This window comes from Aythya fuligula, chromosome 3 (genome assembly GCF_009819795.1).
Source record: "Aythya fuligula isolate bAytFul2 chromosome 3, bAytFul2.pri, whole genome shotgun sequence".
Lineage (NCBI taxonomy): Eukaryota > Metazoa > Chordata > Aves > Anseriformes > Anatidae > Aythya > Aythya fuligula.
The window spans coordinates 82751594-82769612 of NC_045561.1; the positions used below are offsets into that span (position 1 = coordinate 82751594).

General features: G+C 37.5%; 1 protein-coding gene across 1 annotated transcript in view; it reads right to left on the bottom strand.

Moving 5' to 3' along the window:
* Window positions 1-16964, bottom strand: part of HBS1L (HBS1 like translational GTPase) — a 60368-nt gene extending 43404 nt beyond the window's left edge. Inside the window, 4 exon segments of the mRNA XM_032184042.1 lie at window positions 9760-9954; window positions 13047-13184; window positions 14905-14970; window positions 16814-16964. Coding sequence (XP_032039933.1) covers window positions 9760-9954; window positions 13047-13184; window positions 14905-14970; window positions 16814-16856 — 442 coding nt within the window. The 5' untranslated portion in view covers window positions 16857-16964.
* Between the last annotated feature and the right edge of the window lie 1055 nt (window positions 16965-18019).

Genomic DNA, 18019 nt, shown 5'->3' on the forward strand with positions numbered 1-18019 from the left:
TGTATACATTTTTCTTACCCAAAACACGGAAGTCTTAAATTCTCATTACTTTCCATGATTTAAGATCTATCATCAGTCATGTCAGATTTCATACATTTCCACTCAGTAAAGAACATACTCTCCTTGTCTCAGCCTGAATACATGCAGTACCTGAGTATCACTAAGTACAATAGGCTTAGCAGGCATTTGAGAACTGCTGTTACTGAATAATTAGCAAAGTCAATAGAAGTTGGGGGAAAAAATTCTTCTGAGCCATATGGGCATAGCCAACTGATTTTCATGCATGATAACATGATAAGTGGAAGTAAAACCTCAGGGTTTCTTCTTGGCTAGTGAAAATATATTGGACATCACCATTAAACTTCAGAATGTTTTTTTCCTCCAAGCTTTCTTTGGAATTGTCCCTAAAAATAAAATCGAAAAATATCAGTTCATGATTTTTTTCAGTAAGATCCCCAACTTCACCTGCCCATAACAACATAAAAGTCACCAAAGCTACCTGTTAATATCGATGTCCGGCTGATATTCTGGCTATAATGCCAGAAGACAAAACTTGGACAGTCCTTGGACTGAGAAACCCCCATCATTGTGGATCAAAAACAAACCTTGCTGCATTCAACTGACTGAAAAGAAAAAGCTAATTACATTAAGTCACACTGTGGTAGCATCTTTTTTTTTTCTTTTTCTTTTTCTTTTTCTTTTTTTTTGTGTAAAGCAAAAGTGAAGGAAGATATTTATAGAGGCGAAGAAAGAATTCTAGAAAATTGAAAGATAAACAATGTTAAGAAAATGCAAGCTAAGCATCTAGTTGTTTTGCTTGTGGGCTGTATTCTTGAAACTGCCTAGACTGTCTTCATAACTATGTCAATAATCTGAATACCTGGACTATTAATAAAAATCATAAATCATCGATAAACACCATTGAAGAAATACACATTTCTCTGTTAACAGCCACAAAGCAGTACAGTCCAATATTTAGAAAAGTAGACTTGAGCTTGAGACCTGCATTCTATTCCTAGATTATCTGGCACACCATGAGTAAGGTTTTTCACCTTCCGGTGCCTTACTTTCAATTTTGCCTCTTTACTGCAAAGCTTGTTTCTCATCAGGTATTTAAATATATATAGCCCTGTAAAGGTCCCTGCTAGTCTTGAGAAGCAACCATAATACAAAATAGCTGGTGCCCCCAAAGAGTTCAATTATGACAATGGCTTCATTAAAAAAATAAAAAATTATATCCCTTGCTACCTACCACCAATCAAACTAACCATACTCAGTTCACAGTATTTTTTTTTATTTCCTGCAAGGATGGCACATTTACAGAGATCTGACCTCCTTCTTGCTCATGCATCACTAAAACCAAAAATCTTAGTGTCATAAAGTGGTTAACAATTCCGTTAACAGTGCCTGAAATGGAATAGAATCTAGCTCACTCACCAGTATCTGTATTTGTTCTGAAATACTAACAAGGGTAAAAAGAAATGAAAATGTAGTTTAGCCAGAAAAAGCAAACAGAAATTAAACCAATATGCACAGAATGCAGATCCTTTTGACTAAGAAGGTACCATTTTTATGTAAACATTTTTGAGAAATTTCAACTTTACAGCTTCTCTGACTACAGTGAGCAAACACACTGCAACAGCACACTTCAAGTTGGAATCTCTAAATATCACAGAGTAGTCACTGCTCAGAAGAAAGCAGACACCTGAGCAATGCTATATATGTGAAGAACATCACCTAAAAAAAAAAAAAAAAAAAAAACACAAAGATTTCACTCTGATTTTATAAATGCAAAGAGACTCAAGATAGCCAATTGAAATATGAAGATAAGGTCCATCTTAATCTGCTATTGATGTAATAAATGAACACCTCACAATAAAAAAAAAAAAAAAAAAACTTCTCTAGAGCACCCATATTCTCATTATACACAATTTGCACTGTGTGTTCATAAATCTGTAATTTTTATCAAATTGTTCATGAAGCATGAACTCTCTTTTAAATCTACCATTGTAATCTCTGAAGCTCACAACAACTCTTTACAAGTTCTTACAAGGTCATCTCGCATTCATTTTATTAACAGAACATTGTAGAGAAGGGCAATGAGTCGCTTCCTAAAGGAATCTTACCAACACTAAATATCCAAATCTATTAACTGATCAAACCACAGACATGCCTCTGAAGTCAGAGACTGTTGTTTCTAACAGGCCATTTTTAAGTATGCAACATAATGTTTTCAAAAACCAGATAACATACTTCTGTAACCACACAGACACCAGAAACTTATGAACCATTTCATAAGAATCATTTCCCAAAATCACCTTAATTCACAAATTGCAATTAGCTTTAACTGTTGGTTATTAAAAAAAAAAAAAAAGTACTTCAAAAGACAAGCCTATGTAAAGGAGCAATTACTCAATTGCTGCAGAGTACAGCATTACTAAAATTCAGACCCATTCTCATTAAACCGTCCCTTTATATCCAGTGATTTAGGAAGCGCAAGAGAGCTGCTGAGAAGTAAATAAATTGCTAGTGGCTTTGATTGTTGTTTCATCCATATCTTCTACTAGACAATAAACAACAATTTCAGAAAAAGAAATCTCTTACATCGCCATGGAAAAAATCCTGTAACATCAAAACCATTAGCACATAAAAGTATAGATAATTTGGAGTAATGACATTTCCTCATCATCTAAACAGAAGATCAAACATTGTGAATTGAACATAAAATCCACTTAAGAATTTATCAACTGTCTATATTTCAGAAAAAAAGGACATTATCAATTAAAAATTACCTCAATTCTCAAAGAAACAAAACCAGATAAGCAACCACTTTCAATAGTTAGTGAATTATAACGTGATGAAATTTTGCTTTTTTCCCTTCCTAACCCCAACTCATAATCAACATTTAATATAAAAAATATTTAAACAAGAACTTTGCAAAACTGAACACTTAAGATTTCAGAAACACAGAAGACTGTATTTGACCAGTGCCCTTCTAAAAGGTACTGTAATTAACTACCTATACTCCATAAAAAAATCATACCCTGTCTTCATACAACAATTTTGCATAGCTATTCATTTTTGCAGTAGTAGTACTTGCTCAGAAACTTTTTGCTTACGTTTTAAGTTTCAGAAATTGTTGATTACTGAAAAGTGTATTTGAATTATATGATTAGAGTAAAAAAGTCAGAACACAAAATTACAAAGACTAACTCTCTGTACCACCTAGTCTCTTCGAAATATTATTGTACAATAGTTCCAGAAATTCAAGTACCTGGCTGCTTCTGAAGCTTAAGATCCTTAGAATTGTCTGAACAATTCAATGAGAAATTACTCATATAGATATTTCTGAATAACAAATAAAAGCTAGATATGTGAAGTTTTAACGTCATGGTTTTAAAATCTGAATTTTATGCTTCAAACATCCTGTTCTTTGAAAAAAATATATCATTTTCTGTTGTGATTAAAAATAATCTAAATATAACTACATTAAAATCACATTCCAGAGTGTACAATGCAGCAATCGTTTCTGATATCCCAGCAAGCGCTGTTGTTTTCCTACTCTTCTCGTATTTTGACTTTCAATTTGCCCAGATTTTCCAAAACAAGTTCAGATAGAAATCAAAATCAATTTACCCTAACTTTCCTAACTTTCCAAAACAAGTTCAGCTAGAAAAGGAAACTTAGAAAAATCAAAGATGTATTTAGAAAGTTTTATTCAGCTGTAGTAGCTTGACTTTCTACTTTAACAAAGAGCTAGACAACCAGTATTAGAGTTTTTTTTAGAGCGTTTTTATTTTTTTTCACTGATATCCTTTCCTTTCTATGACCCTGATAAGGTTTGAAAAAGCTATTAAGAGCATCTAAATAACTTCAAAAACCCATTTGTAACCAAAAGCCAATTGGAGTCTCAGTATCCCATCTGAAGATGCACTAGCATATACCAGTTTTTGCCTTACTTTCTGCAGAAGAATCCTCCACAAGAAGAATAATGCTGTGCAAACCTAGATAAGAATTACAGTCTGTTTCCACAACAGAAAAATTCATCATAGAACATTAAATTACAACTCCATTTCTAGTAGGTAAAGGAATAAGAAATTGTAATTAAGTCAATATTTCAGAATATACATTTTATTTAAGCACATAAAGCAATATCCAAAAGGCAATTTTATATTAAAAAAATATTCAGCAACCACTTAATTAAAAAATATGTACAAAATAAATTTAATGTACACAATACCTTAAGAGTATACAGTCCAATACCAGCAGGAGTAGGTCTATGTAGCTTAAATATTAACTTTTGCATGTCTGTATTTGTCAACATAGACACAAATATTTTACAATGTAAATATGTGAATTCCAAAACAAATAACACAGCTAACTCATATTAGACACAAACACATACTAGATGCACAATGGGGGAAAAAATGTATATATACACAAATCAATAAAATAAGCTTATTGTTTTAAGCATAAAACAGACAGACTGATAACTAAATCTAATGTTCATTAAGCAGACACAGTTCAGTGCAAAGACAGAACAGAGCTCCTATGCAAAAATACCATACACAATAATATCATGCAGCATTGTGATTCTAGGACAATTTAAACTGTCACCGATCAAACAAACCTGGTTCTCATTAAGAAAAATATCAAGAAAATTAAGGAATAACTAAGGAAATTATTAAAATACCTTTTTCATTTGAACAACATATATAGTAACATATTACCTTTAGTTAAAAAAAAAAAAACAAAAAAACTAAAATTTTGCAAGCATCAAAATAAATCTCTGCTGAAAATTCATTGGAATTCAGGTTTATCCATCACATAGCTTTGCAGCGTTCAGCCTGCAGGTTTGTACTAATTCAAGGCTCATTTCAGGATTCTGTATTACAAACTGAAGAAAAAATCCCTCCCCCCCTCCTTATACACTGAACAGTATGTATTACTTCTTCAAGATCACTGACAACACTGAGATACATGCAAATGAAAAGATATTTATATATGAAAATTTAGCTACCAAACAAGATCCAAAATTGTTTACTACAATATCAATCCTTAGTAAGATCTCCTATAAACATATAATGCTGATGCCCTTTAGCTTCACTCACTTGTTCAAAGTCTAATCTACATGAAACCCATACCAGAACTGATTTCCAAGTACCACACATTGCTACCTACTACTTGTACAAACAACCCAAATGAACCCATGTAACATACATCTTGGTATATATCCAGTATTTGGCTCTGAGATTATTACAAATGCTAAGAAGTCTGAGGCAAAGAACAGCAGTCAAGGGAATGAGAAAACAGACCAAAAACAATGAAAGGTTCAACAAGAACAAGAGAAAAGATTTAGAAGGAAAAAATAAAATTAAAAAAGGCATGTTATTAGAAAACTCTACCTACAAAAACGTTAATTAGAGCCCAAATAGTATTTGGAGCATAAGAAAGCAAAAACAACTCATTGCATAGCCAGGCATGCCTACATCAAGCTTTGGACTAGTATTTTACTTCTAAAATATATAATTCCCCTACTAGAAAAACATGAACCATTTCGGAAAACTTGAACTTTAATTATTAAACTTCTTCAAGTAAGACATTTTGCCCAAGCGGGAAAAATACATTTCAACTTCATAGCAGTATGAAGTTAATAGTTGGACTAACTCCAGATAAACAGATTGCTAAAAAATATTTAGGGCTGTTCAAAAATCAGCATTTGCTGTTAAGACTAACAAATGAAGCAAACAGTGTGTATGTACAACCTGTATCAGCCAGAACTCTGAAACAGATCTTGAACAGGCACGTGACACTAACCAAGAAGGCTCCAGAAACTCTTTGGATGTTAGTTTATGGATTAGATCCTCAACAAAAAAAAGTGAAAAAATGCATATCAAGTCTGTTCCTGGTGAAGTTATGAGAACATAGTATGTATGCTGGATGATATTACTTACTCTTCAATGCTTTAAGGCACTTGAAATAAGTACAGATACAGACAGCTACATTTAAGAAGTAATCTAGAACATAAACACTGCAGCACTGCTATTGGATAAAACATTTATTAGTAAGGATAAGAAATATCAATTTTATTCAAGAGGTCAGAGGTCAAACTGTCCTAAAAGTCAACATAACATAGTCAGCATAGTCCTAAAAGACAACAGCTAGCATCAACTAGATGAACAATCAAAATATACAGAACATGAAATCTGTACCTGAGAGCACTGGAACGTATTTGTTTTGATTTAGAAAGAAAATTATAGTGCAACCTGAAGTCAAGAAAAAGCCTAAGTTTTTGCATTCTTTCTGATGCAACATGCTGAATGAAAACTAGATTTGAAATAGATTAAAATTTTATCTCCTGTTCCATACTAGCTGCCTAGTTTAGTAGGGATAAATGTATGGCAGTACATATACAAATGTATTTTATTTCTTTTTTAGTTGCAGCAGTACCCTTACTGTAAATATTGCTGATCAGGATCTAAAACACTGACACTGGAAGTATATTAAAAGAATTAATGTATACTAATAGAAAAATTGAAACATACATGCAGTTACTGATTTGACTTACGAGGGCATCAGAATATGGTAACAAGCTAAACAATTAAGTCCAAAATGTCCTGATTCTGATCTTCAGTGTAAAACTTTAAATAACAGTGATGGGTGCCAACAGTAGAAAAGAACACACATTCACTAATATGGGAATTTTCCTGAAAACATGCAAGATGCAGATACAAACAGCACCTATGTTTCGCCCAAAATGGTTTTTTTTTCCATTAAGCAAAGACTCTCATGCTAAATTTGAAAGGAGAATTGTTATTCCAATACTTTTCTGAAATACTTGAGAATAAACTGTAGAATCCTACTAAATCTTTTTATGAAACACATGCCAGGAATGTATCTACAAAAAACTCACATTTTGACAGCTGGTTGGAGAGTGGAAAGAGTAGGGAACACAATTTTAACTTTGTTAACTTGCTCCCCAACAAATTTGGTCCTATCAAAAAGCTATATATGTCCTATCACAACCGTTAATTAAAACCTGAGGTTAGTGAGGTTTTTAAAAACTGAAGGTATTTCTGTTGTAATATTTTAAGTACAATAAAGACAGAAGAGAATAGCTACATTGAGTAGAAATAAATCAGTAACAAGTGGTAGTTCAGTAACATACCTTAGGAGAATATTTAGCTTTAAGACTATTCAATAGAACAGTTGTAATATAAACTGAGGTTCCCACTTCCCAAACTATACACCACATACCAAAACTAAATTGTTTACAAAAATAAGTCAGTGTTCTTCCCAACTATATACACATACACCCCTAGAGGGGTGTTTCAAGAAGTCTAAGCGTGTTTACAGAATTTTGTACATGAATTATCTATACACTCAAGTTCAAGACTTCATAAAAGTTAAAAATGTTAAATTGTCAGTGAAAATTAGGCAAAAATAAAAATATTCAGTGCAACACCTTAGAAGTTCACATACAAATTTGTTATCAATTTAGTAGTGAGAACTATTATGTCAATTAAAAAGTTTAAAAATTCAATTCTGGATTATAAACAGGTCCTATTTTTTTTTTTTTCAACATACCAACATATAAACATCAATTATTTCAGTTTTGTTTGCACTACTGTCTTGTAAAAGCTTTTTGTTGTTTAGCTTTCACAATATCATCAGGAGATGCAGATTTGAAGTCAAACGGTGTTATGGCTGTTACAGGAGCTACTTCCTTGGGTTTTACATCTTGTACTTGTCTACTGTATAGGAAAGCTTTGTGCCTACCAGTTGTGTGTCGCTTATATCCTTTTGGAGGATAACGAAGACATAAGGTTAAAGCAAAAGCTGAAGGTCTTGCACACAGAGCCTTCACCCATGAAAGAGACAAGTCCTGCCTCTTAGAAGCAAGCCCTCTTTTGATCTTTTTATTTGTTTTAGCAAAACCAGAACTTTTTCCCTGCTTTACTTTTAAATGTTTTGTTTCAGGAATTAAGATATTTGACTGTCCTACTATATTTTGTTCTGCAGATGCATCTGTATTTTTTAAAAGGACACTTAAATCAATGTTTGTTCTTTTAGAGGGCTCAGTTACACTGAGCATGGAGACGTCCTTTTTTTCTTGAGCATTATCTACTTCAATAGCCTCTGCTATTAAATCAGAGAGTGATAAGTTCTCAACTTCCTTTAGTGGAGAAACCGTAGAGAGGGCTAGCGAAGACAAAGATCCTGTTAACTCTGGCATCCCACCTGAAGTTTGTGGTTGACTTACTAGTTGTGATAATGATGACGCTCCCAAACTCCTATCTGTGAGACTTGCTGTCGACTGGGTATAAAGATCAGCCAAAGAGTAACAGTGGCTTGCACTACTTTCCTGGTGCTCCTGAAGTAAGTCAGCCAATGATGTACTTCCAGACCTTAACACCGGCAAAGCAGCCATCTGTGAAGAGGGGCTTTCTTGTTTTCTACTTTGCGCAAGTGAAGATAAATTTTCAAGAAGTTCATTCTTTCTATCTGCAGTATGACTGACTTCATTAGCAAGAGCCAAATTTCCTAAAGCACTTGATATATAAGGAGGACTATAAAAATTTGCATTACTATTACCATCAGAAACGTTTGAGGAAACAAGAGGAATGCTGTCTTGAATACTCAGAGAATCACAAGCCACATTCTGCGTCAGCAAGGATTTCAAGTCCTGTGTCTCCTTGCTTTTGAACTTCTTAAAGGAAGAATTTCCAGATGGGTTACTTCCTATGCTAAAGCAAACATCTTCACTGTCAGGAATCAAACTTACTACATTAGCACATTCTGGTAGTTGATTCTCTGCCTGATTATTCACAAGCTCACAAAGTGATCCTTTACACAAATCATCACTGAAAGAAGACAGAACAAGTGATGAGGATTTCAATCCTTTCTTTTCAGATGAAGGTACACTGGATTTTTTAACATTAAGGAGCATTTTGTCATTTGCAGCTAAGGAGTAACAAGCTGAACCAGCTTTGGCTGTCAAGTTTCCAAGCCCAGGTTTGCTGGTGTTATCAGCAACATTTTCTACTGCACAAGAGAAACTGTCTTTATTAATAAATATTTCTGGACAACAAAGTAAGTCTCCTTACCTTACAATAGCCAATAATTTTCAGATGGAAGTGCAGTCACAACGAAACATCCATTATTTTTTTTTTTAAGTAGACAGCAGCAACAAAAATCAAGAAGAAACATGAAAAGGCATTTAATTACTAAGTGTTACTCACATATATATCCACTGTTCTACAATTAAATTATGGTTATCTACTGAAATACTTAAGAAACTTTACAAATCAGCAAAGAAATGCCAGCAAAGGTTATGAAGATTTAAAGTATAAACAAAAACACTAGAGTTACTGTATAAACATTACCAAAAAAAAGAAAAAAAAAAAAGAGGCATTTGGGATGGGAGATATCAGCTCACCAAACAAACAATAAGTACAACTTAGGAAATGTATTCACACAATTAAGTCGTATATTAGAATACAGAAATTTACTGTGAAATGCAGATGGTTGCTTACAGTCTGAATTTAAGCCGAGACTAAGGTTTTGACTTCCAACTTCCAAGAAAAGCTACTGCTTCCTTTAAATGCTTTTTAGAACACAGAAATAGAAGTTGGTGTTTTTAAAACTTACAATAAATTACTAATGCAACAATAATCACCTTCACAGCTTGTGAAGCCAAAATTAAATTGTATACAGAAATGAAGCATCTTGAATCCAAACAATGAAATAGCAGTATACCTTTTGTCGTCTTTCCTACAATCATAGCATCCTCATTGTGGGTCTTCACATTTTGCTTACTGCCTTGGGAAAGCACGAGATCCAAAGCCTTCTGTACATCAAATTTACTATCCAGTACTGCTTGCACCATTGTTTGTTCTGGTACAGACTCTGCCAAAACTTCTCTCATTTGATCAAGGCATGAATTAAGACGGGCTACAAAAGACAAACAACTGTTATAAACTGGCACAAAATAAAGTCTTAATAAAGTAGCCTACAAACACCATGCACCTGATTTCTTGCCATGATAAATTTTACCCCTAAACCCTGCAGAATATTTGACTCATTTCAAATATTGCTACAAGGAACATATTACTGACTACTATATATTCATTAAAGTCACTGAAAAATCTTAATGTACAATTGACCGCAGAGAAGAAATACAAATAATCACCTTAAATGGGATTCTGCATTGACTTACTAAATGACTTTGAATAATTTTAACAGCACATTTTAAGTGTTTATAGATGGTATAATTTAGATCTAAAATAAAACAGCATTTTTGGGACCTTCGGGCCCTAACAAAAAATAAATAAATACTAGCATCCCTGGATCAACATGTCAGCTCTTTAAAATTACCTGCAATCTTAGCTTTCTTAAAACTGTAAAACATCTTTTGGATCACAAAATCTCATTTTATCTGTAACATATTTCTCCATTCCTATGAAAAAATGTCACAGAACGTAAAGGGAAATTAAAACAAAACTTAAATAATCAAATCTTAAAAGTGAAAAAAATATATAGAAGCTATTTTTAATGTTCAGAATTTGAGCACAGCTCACAATGAAAGAAAGTATACAACTTGGTAAGCAAACTTTCTTAAGTTAAAGTAGCCAGTAAAATTGCCAACTAAAATAAACCTTATTACATCTTGACTTTCCACACAACTGGAGACTGAAAATTCATGAGGCTGGAAGTAGTGTTCTTATCAGATACAAACACAACCAAAGAAAATCTTGAATATCATGAATACCTTCTGCCAGTTGTTCAGATTTCAGGAAGACTACTAAACAACAGGAAGAAAACTGCAGGTTCTTTATTTGAACACTTCCTCAAAGATGGTGAGGATTAAAGAACCCTGCTGAACAAATTCAACACCACAGAACTCCAGCTTCCACGAGGTTACTTAAATCAGCAGCCTTGATCCATAACGCAAACAGAAGCCTATGCTCTCCCACATTTGCTCTTCAAAACAAGTACATGAAGAACCCTGGACAATGTGTTTGCTGACCATTTTGTGGGTCCTGAGGGAACTTGTTGATTATAGTTCCTAAGCTACTATCCATCATATTTGAGAAGTTGTGGCAGTCCAGTGAAGTTCCCTTTGACTGGAAGAGGGGAAACATAACCCCCATTTTTAAAAAGGGAAAACAGGAAGACCCATAGGACTGCAGGCCAGTCAGTTTCACCTTTGTACCTGGTAAGATCATGGATCAGATCTTCCTGGATAATACGGTAAGGCACGTGGAAAATAAGGAGGTGACTGGTGACAGCCAACATGGCTTCACTAGGGGCAGATCATGCCTGATAAGTTTGGTGACCTTCTACAACACAGTTACAGCACTGGTGGATAAGGAAAGAGCAACTAACATCATCCACCTGGACTTGTGAAAAGCACTTGACACTGTCCCCTATGATATCCTCATCCCTAAATTGGAGAGACGTGGATTTGACAGATGTATCACTTGGTGGGTAAGGAATCAGCTGGATAGTTGCACTCAAAGAGTTGCGGTCAACAGCTCAATGTCCAGATGGAGATTGGTAATGAGCGTTGTTCCTCAGGGATCACTGCTGGGACCAATGCTGTTTAGCACTGGATAGTGGGATTGAGTGCACCCTCAGCGAGTTTGCTGATGACACCAAGCCACATGCTGGAGGCATGGGATGCTATCCAGAGGGACCAGAAGAGGCTTAAGAGATGGGCCTTTGTAAACCTCATGAAGTTCAACAAGGCCAAATGCAAGGTCTTGCACCTGGGTCGAGGCAATCCCAAGCACAAATACAAGCTGGGCAGAGAACAGACTGAGAGCAGTTCCGAGGAGAAGGACCTGGGGGTGTTGGTTGACAAGAAGCTCAACATGAGCCAGCAAGATGCGCTTGCAGCCCAGAAAGCCAATCAGCCCCTGGGCTACATCAAAAGAAGTGTGGCCAGCAGGGTGAGGAAAGTGATTCTCCCCCCTTCCTCTGGTCTCAAAAACCCAGTCTACTGTGCTGTCTAGACTACCTTTATCCACAGACTGACTGACTCTCTTTTAAGTTACCCTATGCAGCATTAACTACTGCTACTGTATTACACCCCAATTTAACAGATTTACCCACGTCTGCATATTATCGTAGGTTTTACCAATTTACTTGATATTGAATCTAGATGTCTGTTGTTACAAAATTTTCTGCAAGTTCTGTTTTAAATAACAAATTTCATTCATACATTTTGTTGTCTGTTCATTCACCGATACACTTTACCTTGTGCTTATTAACATCATAAAAATAATCCTGAATACTCCCCCAAAAATAAGAACTAAATTATCTATTAATACTTAGGAAAGAGACTTGTGAATCTTTTTCACAAAACATTTAATTAAGCTATCAGCTAGCAAGTTTAAAATACAAAAGCAAGGATTTTTTCCCCACATCAATCAGCATGGAACGCTGCTTGGAACCTGGAGCTCACAGCTGCAGGACTGAATGAAAACCAAAGCCTAGTGGGTTTAAAACAATATTAGAGAAGATTGTAGAGGATAAAAGAATCTACAGACATTGTTTCAAGGAAAAGCATGATTTAGAAGACCTCTTAAATACTCCTAACTGCAATAATTTTGAATGTAATACAAGAGACTATTCGATAAATACTCTATTTCTTATACTCTCCCCTAGTCATCCATTTTTAGAGTCAAAACATTGAGCTAGATGTCTGAAACAGTACAGCTGTTCTTATGTTTGAATTTCATATCAAATCTCATCATTTCCAATTATAAACTAAGACCATATTTCACTGTATGCAAGAAAGTTACAAGTGGCACACAAAAGGTAGTTACAAATTTGAAGAACCACCAATGCTACTGTTCATGAAGTGTGCTGCTCCAACATCAGCTTACAAAATAATGCTATTCTAGTACCAGATTACAAAATAATGAATTTTAATGAATTCAAGTCTTTTTCATGTAATAAACCCTAAATTAGGATTATTTTAGTTAGTCTTTAAGTCATAAAAGAGATTCATCTGAGAAATATTGTTTTTCTATAATTACCTCTATCAACATCATCCAACTGATGATTGGATGCAAAATAACCAGCAGTATCTTCTGTACCTTCGTAGCCATATTCTTCTTCTAACGGCTCAGCACATGTTGCTGGTTTGTCTCGTCTTGAGTAGATAAACTGAGCGGCTATATTAGGTAAAAAGCAAAGTATTAAAACAATTCAAATATTATTTCTTCCTTCAAAACCAAAACCTATCTACAACAAAAAAAGGTTAAGATGCTGACCAGTCTTCACCAAGTGAAAAGACAGGCTGGGCAAAACCCTTGTATCTCTCTATGTAACAAAATTATTCTACAGAGTTCAGTACTCAAATAGAAAAATATATTCCAGAAAAATATATTCAATATGAAAAAGTATTTTTCATATTGAATTACCACCTGTGGCCTAATATCTTCATAGCCTTACTCCACTTTTTTTTTTTTTCTTTTTTAAAAAACTCAGTGCCAGGAAAAAACAAAAGCATGAAAATAAACGCTGCTTTTACAGTATTGCACTACTAAACTATTGATAACAGTTTAGCTCAGTTGAGCACATTCTTCTTTTTGTGGAATTTTGCTGGAAACACAGGTCATGAGTTAAAATGTACATTCACACCAAACTTTTAACAGGTGCATAACTCCATTCTGACTTAACAGCACATTAACATATATACAGACATGTATGTACAGCTCATGCTGAACGTGACCTCATGACATACTCTCAGAAATGTACAAAGCATAACATCAACTGATGTCCTTATGTTTCTGATGTCCTTGTAAATTTAATATTCTACCGAGCTCAGAAATACTTACTAAAACCACATGCAATATCCAGAAGTAGTATTACCTTAGCAACTGTTTCCCAAACAGATACTATTTCATATTCAATCACCATAACTGAAACAACTATTAACATTAAAAGACTATTATATGAGATTATTTCTTATACAAAGAATTAAATAGAAAGAATCCTTAAGAAAATTACTGTGCACAAACACCAGAATTAATTTTGCAATTTAGTAGTTTATACATTACAGGAGTTCATCACCAAATATGAAACTACGTTATTTCTTAGAAAATGTTTGCAAAATACCAGCAGTTAAACTTAGAAATTGACTATGAGACCATCTTAATTTAAATCAGGAAGCATGACTACAAATAACAAGAACACACAACTTGATTAGCTTATCTAAAAAGAACAGGATGATAGAGGGGCAGACTTTTAAAGACCTAATTAACTCAAGTACCTGCAGCCAGAGGCCACAGACTACATCACAGATGCAGTGGGTTTAGATCCAGTCAAGTTACCTGCAGTATCACAAGCTTAACATCAGCTATACTATTTTTGGGGCTTACTCAGCTCTAGAAACACTGCCACCAAATCTGGGGAAACCCTGAACTAATAATCTTTCAGAGAATTGTGTGATGAACACAACCTCATGGTTTTACAGTCAAGTTGAATTCAGCTAGGTTCAGCCACTCCAATCACATCTTACCCAAGCACACAACATCACTATATTTGCTCCTGTTTTGCAATGTCCCCAAAGCACAGAGGCTTTTTAACACCACACAATCTTGCATGAGAACTGAGGACCAGTGATGCATCCCACAATAAGACTCCTTGCCAAACATTTACTCAAAGTTGGGTATGAGATGTCAAATACCAGGTGCAGAATCACAGCTGTTATGCCCAGCCAGGTCCTACTGACACTTTTTAAAGACACCATATGTTTTAAGACCATCAACACATCCCCATAAACCAGGTTTTTGATATCTTCAAGTACATTCTGACCATCCATTATCCAAGATAATAAAATTGCATGATTGAACACGTAGACAGTACTTACATGTAATTATTGGAACTAACCTGTTGAAGGAGAAATGCAATAGTCATCTTCTACTGATTGGCCATACACATCATCGTCTTCAAAATCTATGAAGCAAAACCATTAAGATTAGTCTGCACAATTTCTAAATATTTAATGCATTGGTTCAAATGACCGTTTTCATATACGGTATTAAAAAATTATGTATCTCCAGTATTTCAGAAGTAAGTACTGTTAATCTGCCGAGGTAAGAAATTCAATGCCGCAACAATAGAATTGTTTTTCTCTTTAGAGAACAGAATTAATCGTTTAATACACTATTCCTTAGCTGAAATTTTTTTAAAGTAGCAATGCTTCACACCTCCTCCTTCATCATCTCCTTTGGAAGACAGTCCTCATAAGCCAAACTCAACTTTCTACAGTTCCACAGGCTTTTATCCATGGCACTTCTCTTGATATTTCTGCTTGACACCTCAGTAGCCTAACCACGGAGAGATCCCTACGTCAGTAACTCACACTGGTATTTCTACTCCATACTTATCAATTTCTCACCTTTCTTCTCTGGTCTATCCACATGGTCAACCACCTGTCAACTCAAGTTCAATAAGGCAAAAATGCAATTCACAATCCCCTTTGACTACGCAGAATTGTCTCAACCAAAGAGGAAGAATCCTATTCAACTACCTACACACAGACATATGCTCTCTCAATTAAGAAATAAAAATCATATCAAGAATAATTTATCAGGAATCACAATGAGAAAGTAATCTATTTCCAAATAAAAAATAAATTATTCTAATATTATGTAAGTCTTGAAAATAAATTTGCACTTTTCATTAAGTATGAATGAAATACATGAAAAACATTTTTAAAGGATGTTATTGCATTTGAGTTTGTTTTTTTTTAAAAAAAAAAAAAAGAAAAAAAAAGAGTGAAAGGGAAAAGCTAGCAGCTACAAGGAAATTCTGTACTCTGGTACTCTGATATCAACTTAACAACCACTGAGCTGGGACATTACAAACATATCCATCCAAACGAGGCACAGAATTATTTGGTAATTTATTAGGTATACCTGCACTAGTATAACCTGCAAGGCAGGCCATGCAATGGTAATGGCTCACACGGATTTAAATGACCTACCCTAAAAGTTGCAAAAACACGGCACAAAACCTGGCCTACGCTCTTTGCAAGAAATATTCAGTGGACAGGTGCAATGTTTTGTATCTGACAAGAGTGCCATCAAAAAAGCTGCTCCTAAACCAAAGCGTTATCTGAAACAGTATCAAGTGAATGTAAGTCCATTTTTCCACACTCAGGGCCAACACAAACAAAACCTTTGAGTGAAGGGCACAATTGACAGTCTGCGTACATTAATGGGACGGGAAACAAATAAAGTAAACGTACTGCAGGTAAGAACCAAGCCCTGACATCAGCTTGCAGGGAACGAACGAGCTGTGGGGTAAAACACCACAGAGGAGGTGGCTCTTCCCCAGACGCTCAGCTCTACCTTTAGGACAACTCCCCCGTGCTCTGGCAGAATACAGGCACCCCTTGGCCAGCGCGGGCGCAGCACCCCAAGCTCGGTTACCCCCGGGCCGGCTTTCAGGCCCCTCCCACGCCTCCGGGAGGCGGTCGCTGCCGGGGGCAGGCGGATCGGATCGGATCAGCCCAGCCCAGCCCGCCGCAACTCGGCCCAGCGCGCCGGGGCCGCGCTCTCCGCGGCCGGGGGGACCCGGGCCGGGGGCCGAGGCCTCGCCCAACCCCCGCGGGGGGGGACGGGGCCGCCTCTGCCCTGCCCCCCCCCCGCCCCGGCAGCCCCCGGCACCGGGCCCGGCCCCGCCGCGGGGCTGCCACAGCGCCACGGGGCTGGGGCCGGGGCCGGGGCCGGGGCGGCGTCTGAGGAGGGCGGAGGCCCCCGCAGCTCCGCCGGCGGCCGCTGCCCGCCACTACCTTCGTCGTAGTTGTAGCCTCGGACGTTGCGGTGCCGGGACATGATGGCGGCGGGCGCCTCGCTCGCCCGCGCTGGCGCTGGCACGGCGGGACTAGGCCGCCATCTTGGTCTCCGCCGGGCCGGGCCGAGTCACCCTGCGCATGCGCGCCCAGGCCCCTTCCGCCCGCGGACAGCCCTCGCGCATGCGCGGTGCTTCCACCCCCCCCACTCCCGCCTGTCGCGGCCGCTTCCTCGGTGGCAGCAGGCGGGGGTGGAGGGGCAGGGGAAGGGGTGGGTGCTGCTCCCCTCAGACGCTGCCCGCCTGCACGCAGCCGTCCAACCTCACTGTCCGGACATTTGAGGTGTGACCCTCAGTGTCTGTGGCATTATTCTTTAAGCACAAAGGTGATGAGCTGCTGGAACCGTGCGTGTCTAAGCACTTACACTGAGCTTACAGGGCCACCCGCACCCAGTGCAGCCCAGTGCCTGACCCGCTTACATGGGCGGCTGTCGGTGAATGCAGGCTGCGTTGTTCAGCGTCGCTACTGGCAGCATTAAATGCCCAAAATTCAGTGCTGGGCTCCGTGGTGTTCGTGCTCTGACTTCATTGCCATGCGGTGACAGGCAGCACCCAAAAGCCAGTTGAGGCCAGGTAGCACAAGCACACGCCTACAGCCTCAGTGGCACAGGGAGGTCGCAGACCCACGGGTGCTCCCAGGCCCCTAACACAGGTGTGCCTCTGCCGAGCTCCAGCCCCACAGCCTCTGCTGCTTCTCTCCACGGCTCACCTGTTCCCCAGATACCTGCACTCATCCACGTGCTCACGCGCTGCTAGGCTGGTGATCCCACCAATATTTCTCCAGTCAGATGTCTCTACCTTCCACCTGAGACCTCCAATACTTTATTTACCATTTTCTTGTCCTCCTCAGACACTGCCACAAATCCAGCCTCCTCCAGCCACTTGCATGGCCCAGATGTCCCCAGATATCCCACCTTCCAGACACACATCCCCACAAGCACACAGGCCCTGGTTTTCCAGCTGGCAACTGGCTACTGTCTTGTCCCCTCCCACAAGCCAAAACTGTCACTATCTGCCCCACATCCTTCCTTGTCACCGCCAGAGGCAGGGTGTGTTAAACATAAGCCAAAGTTTGTGTTCATATACAAATTGTATGCAAATGTGCAGATTGTTTCCTTGTGTTATTTGCATATTTCTAATTATTTTG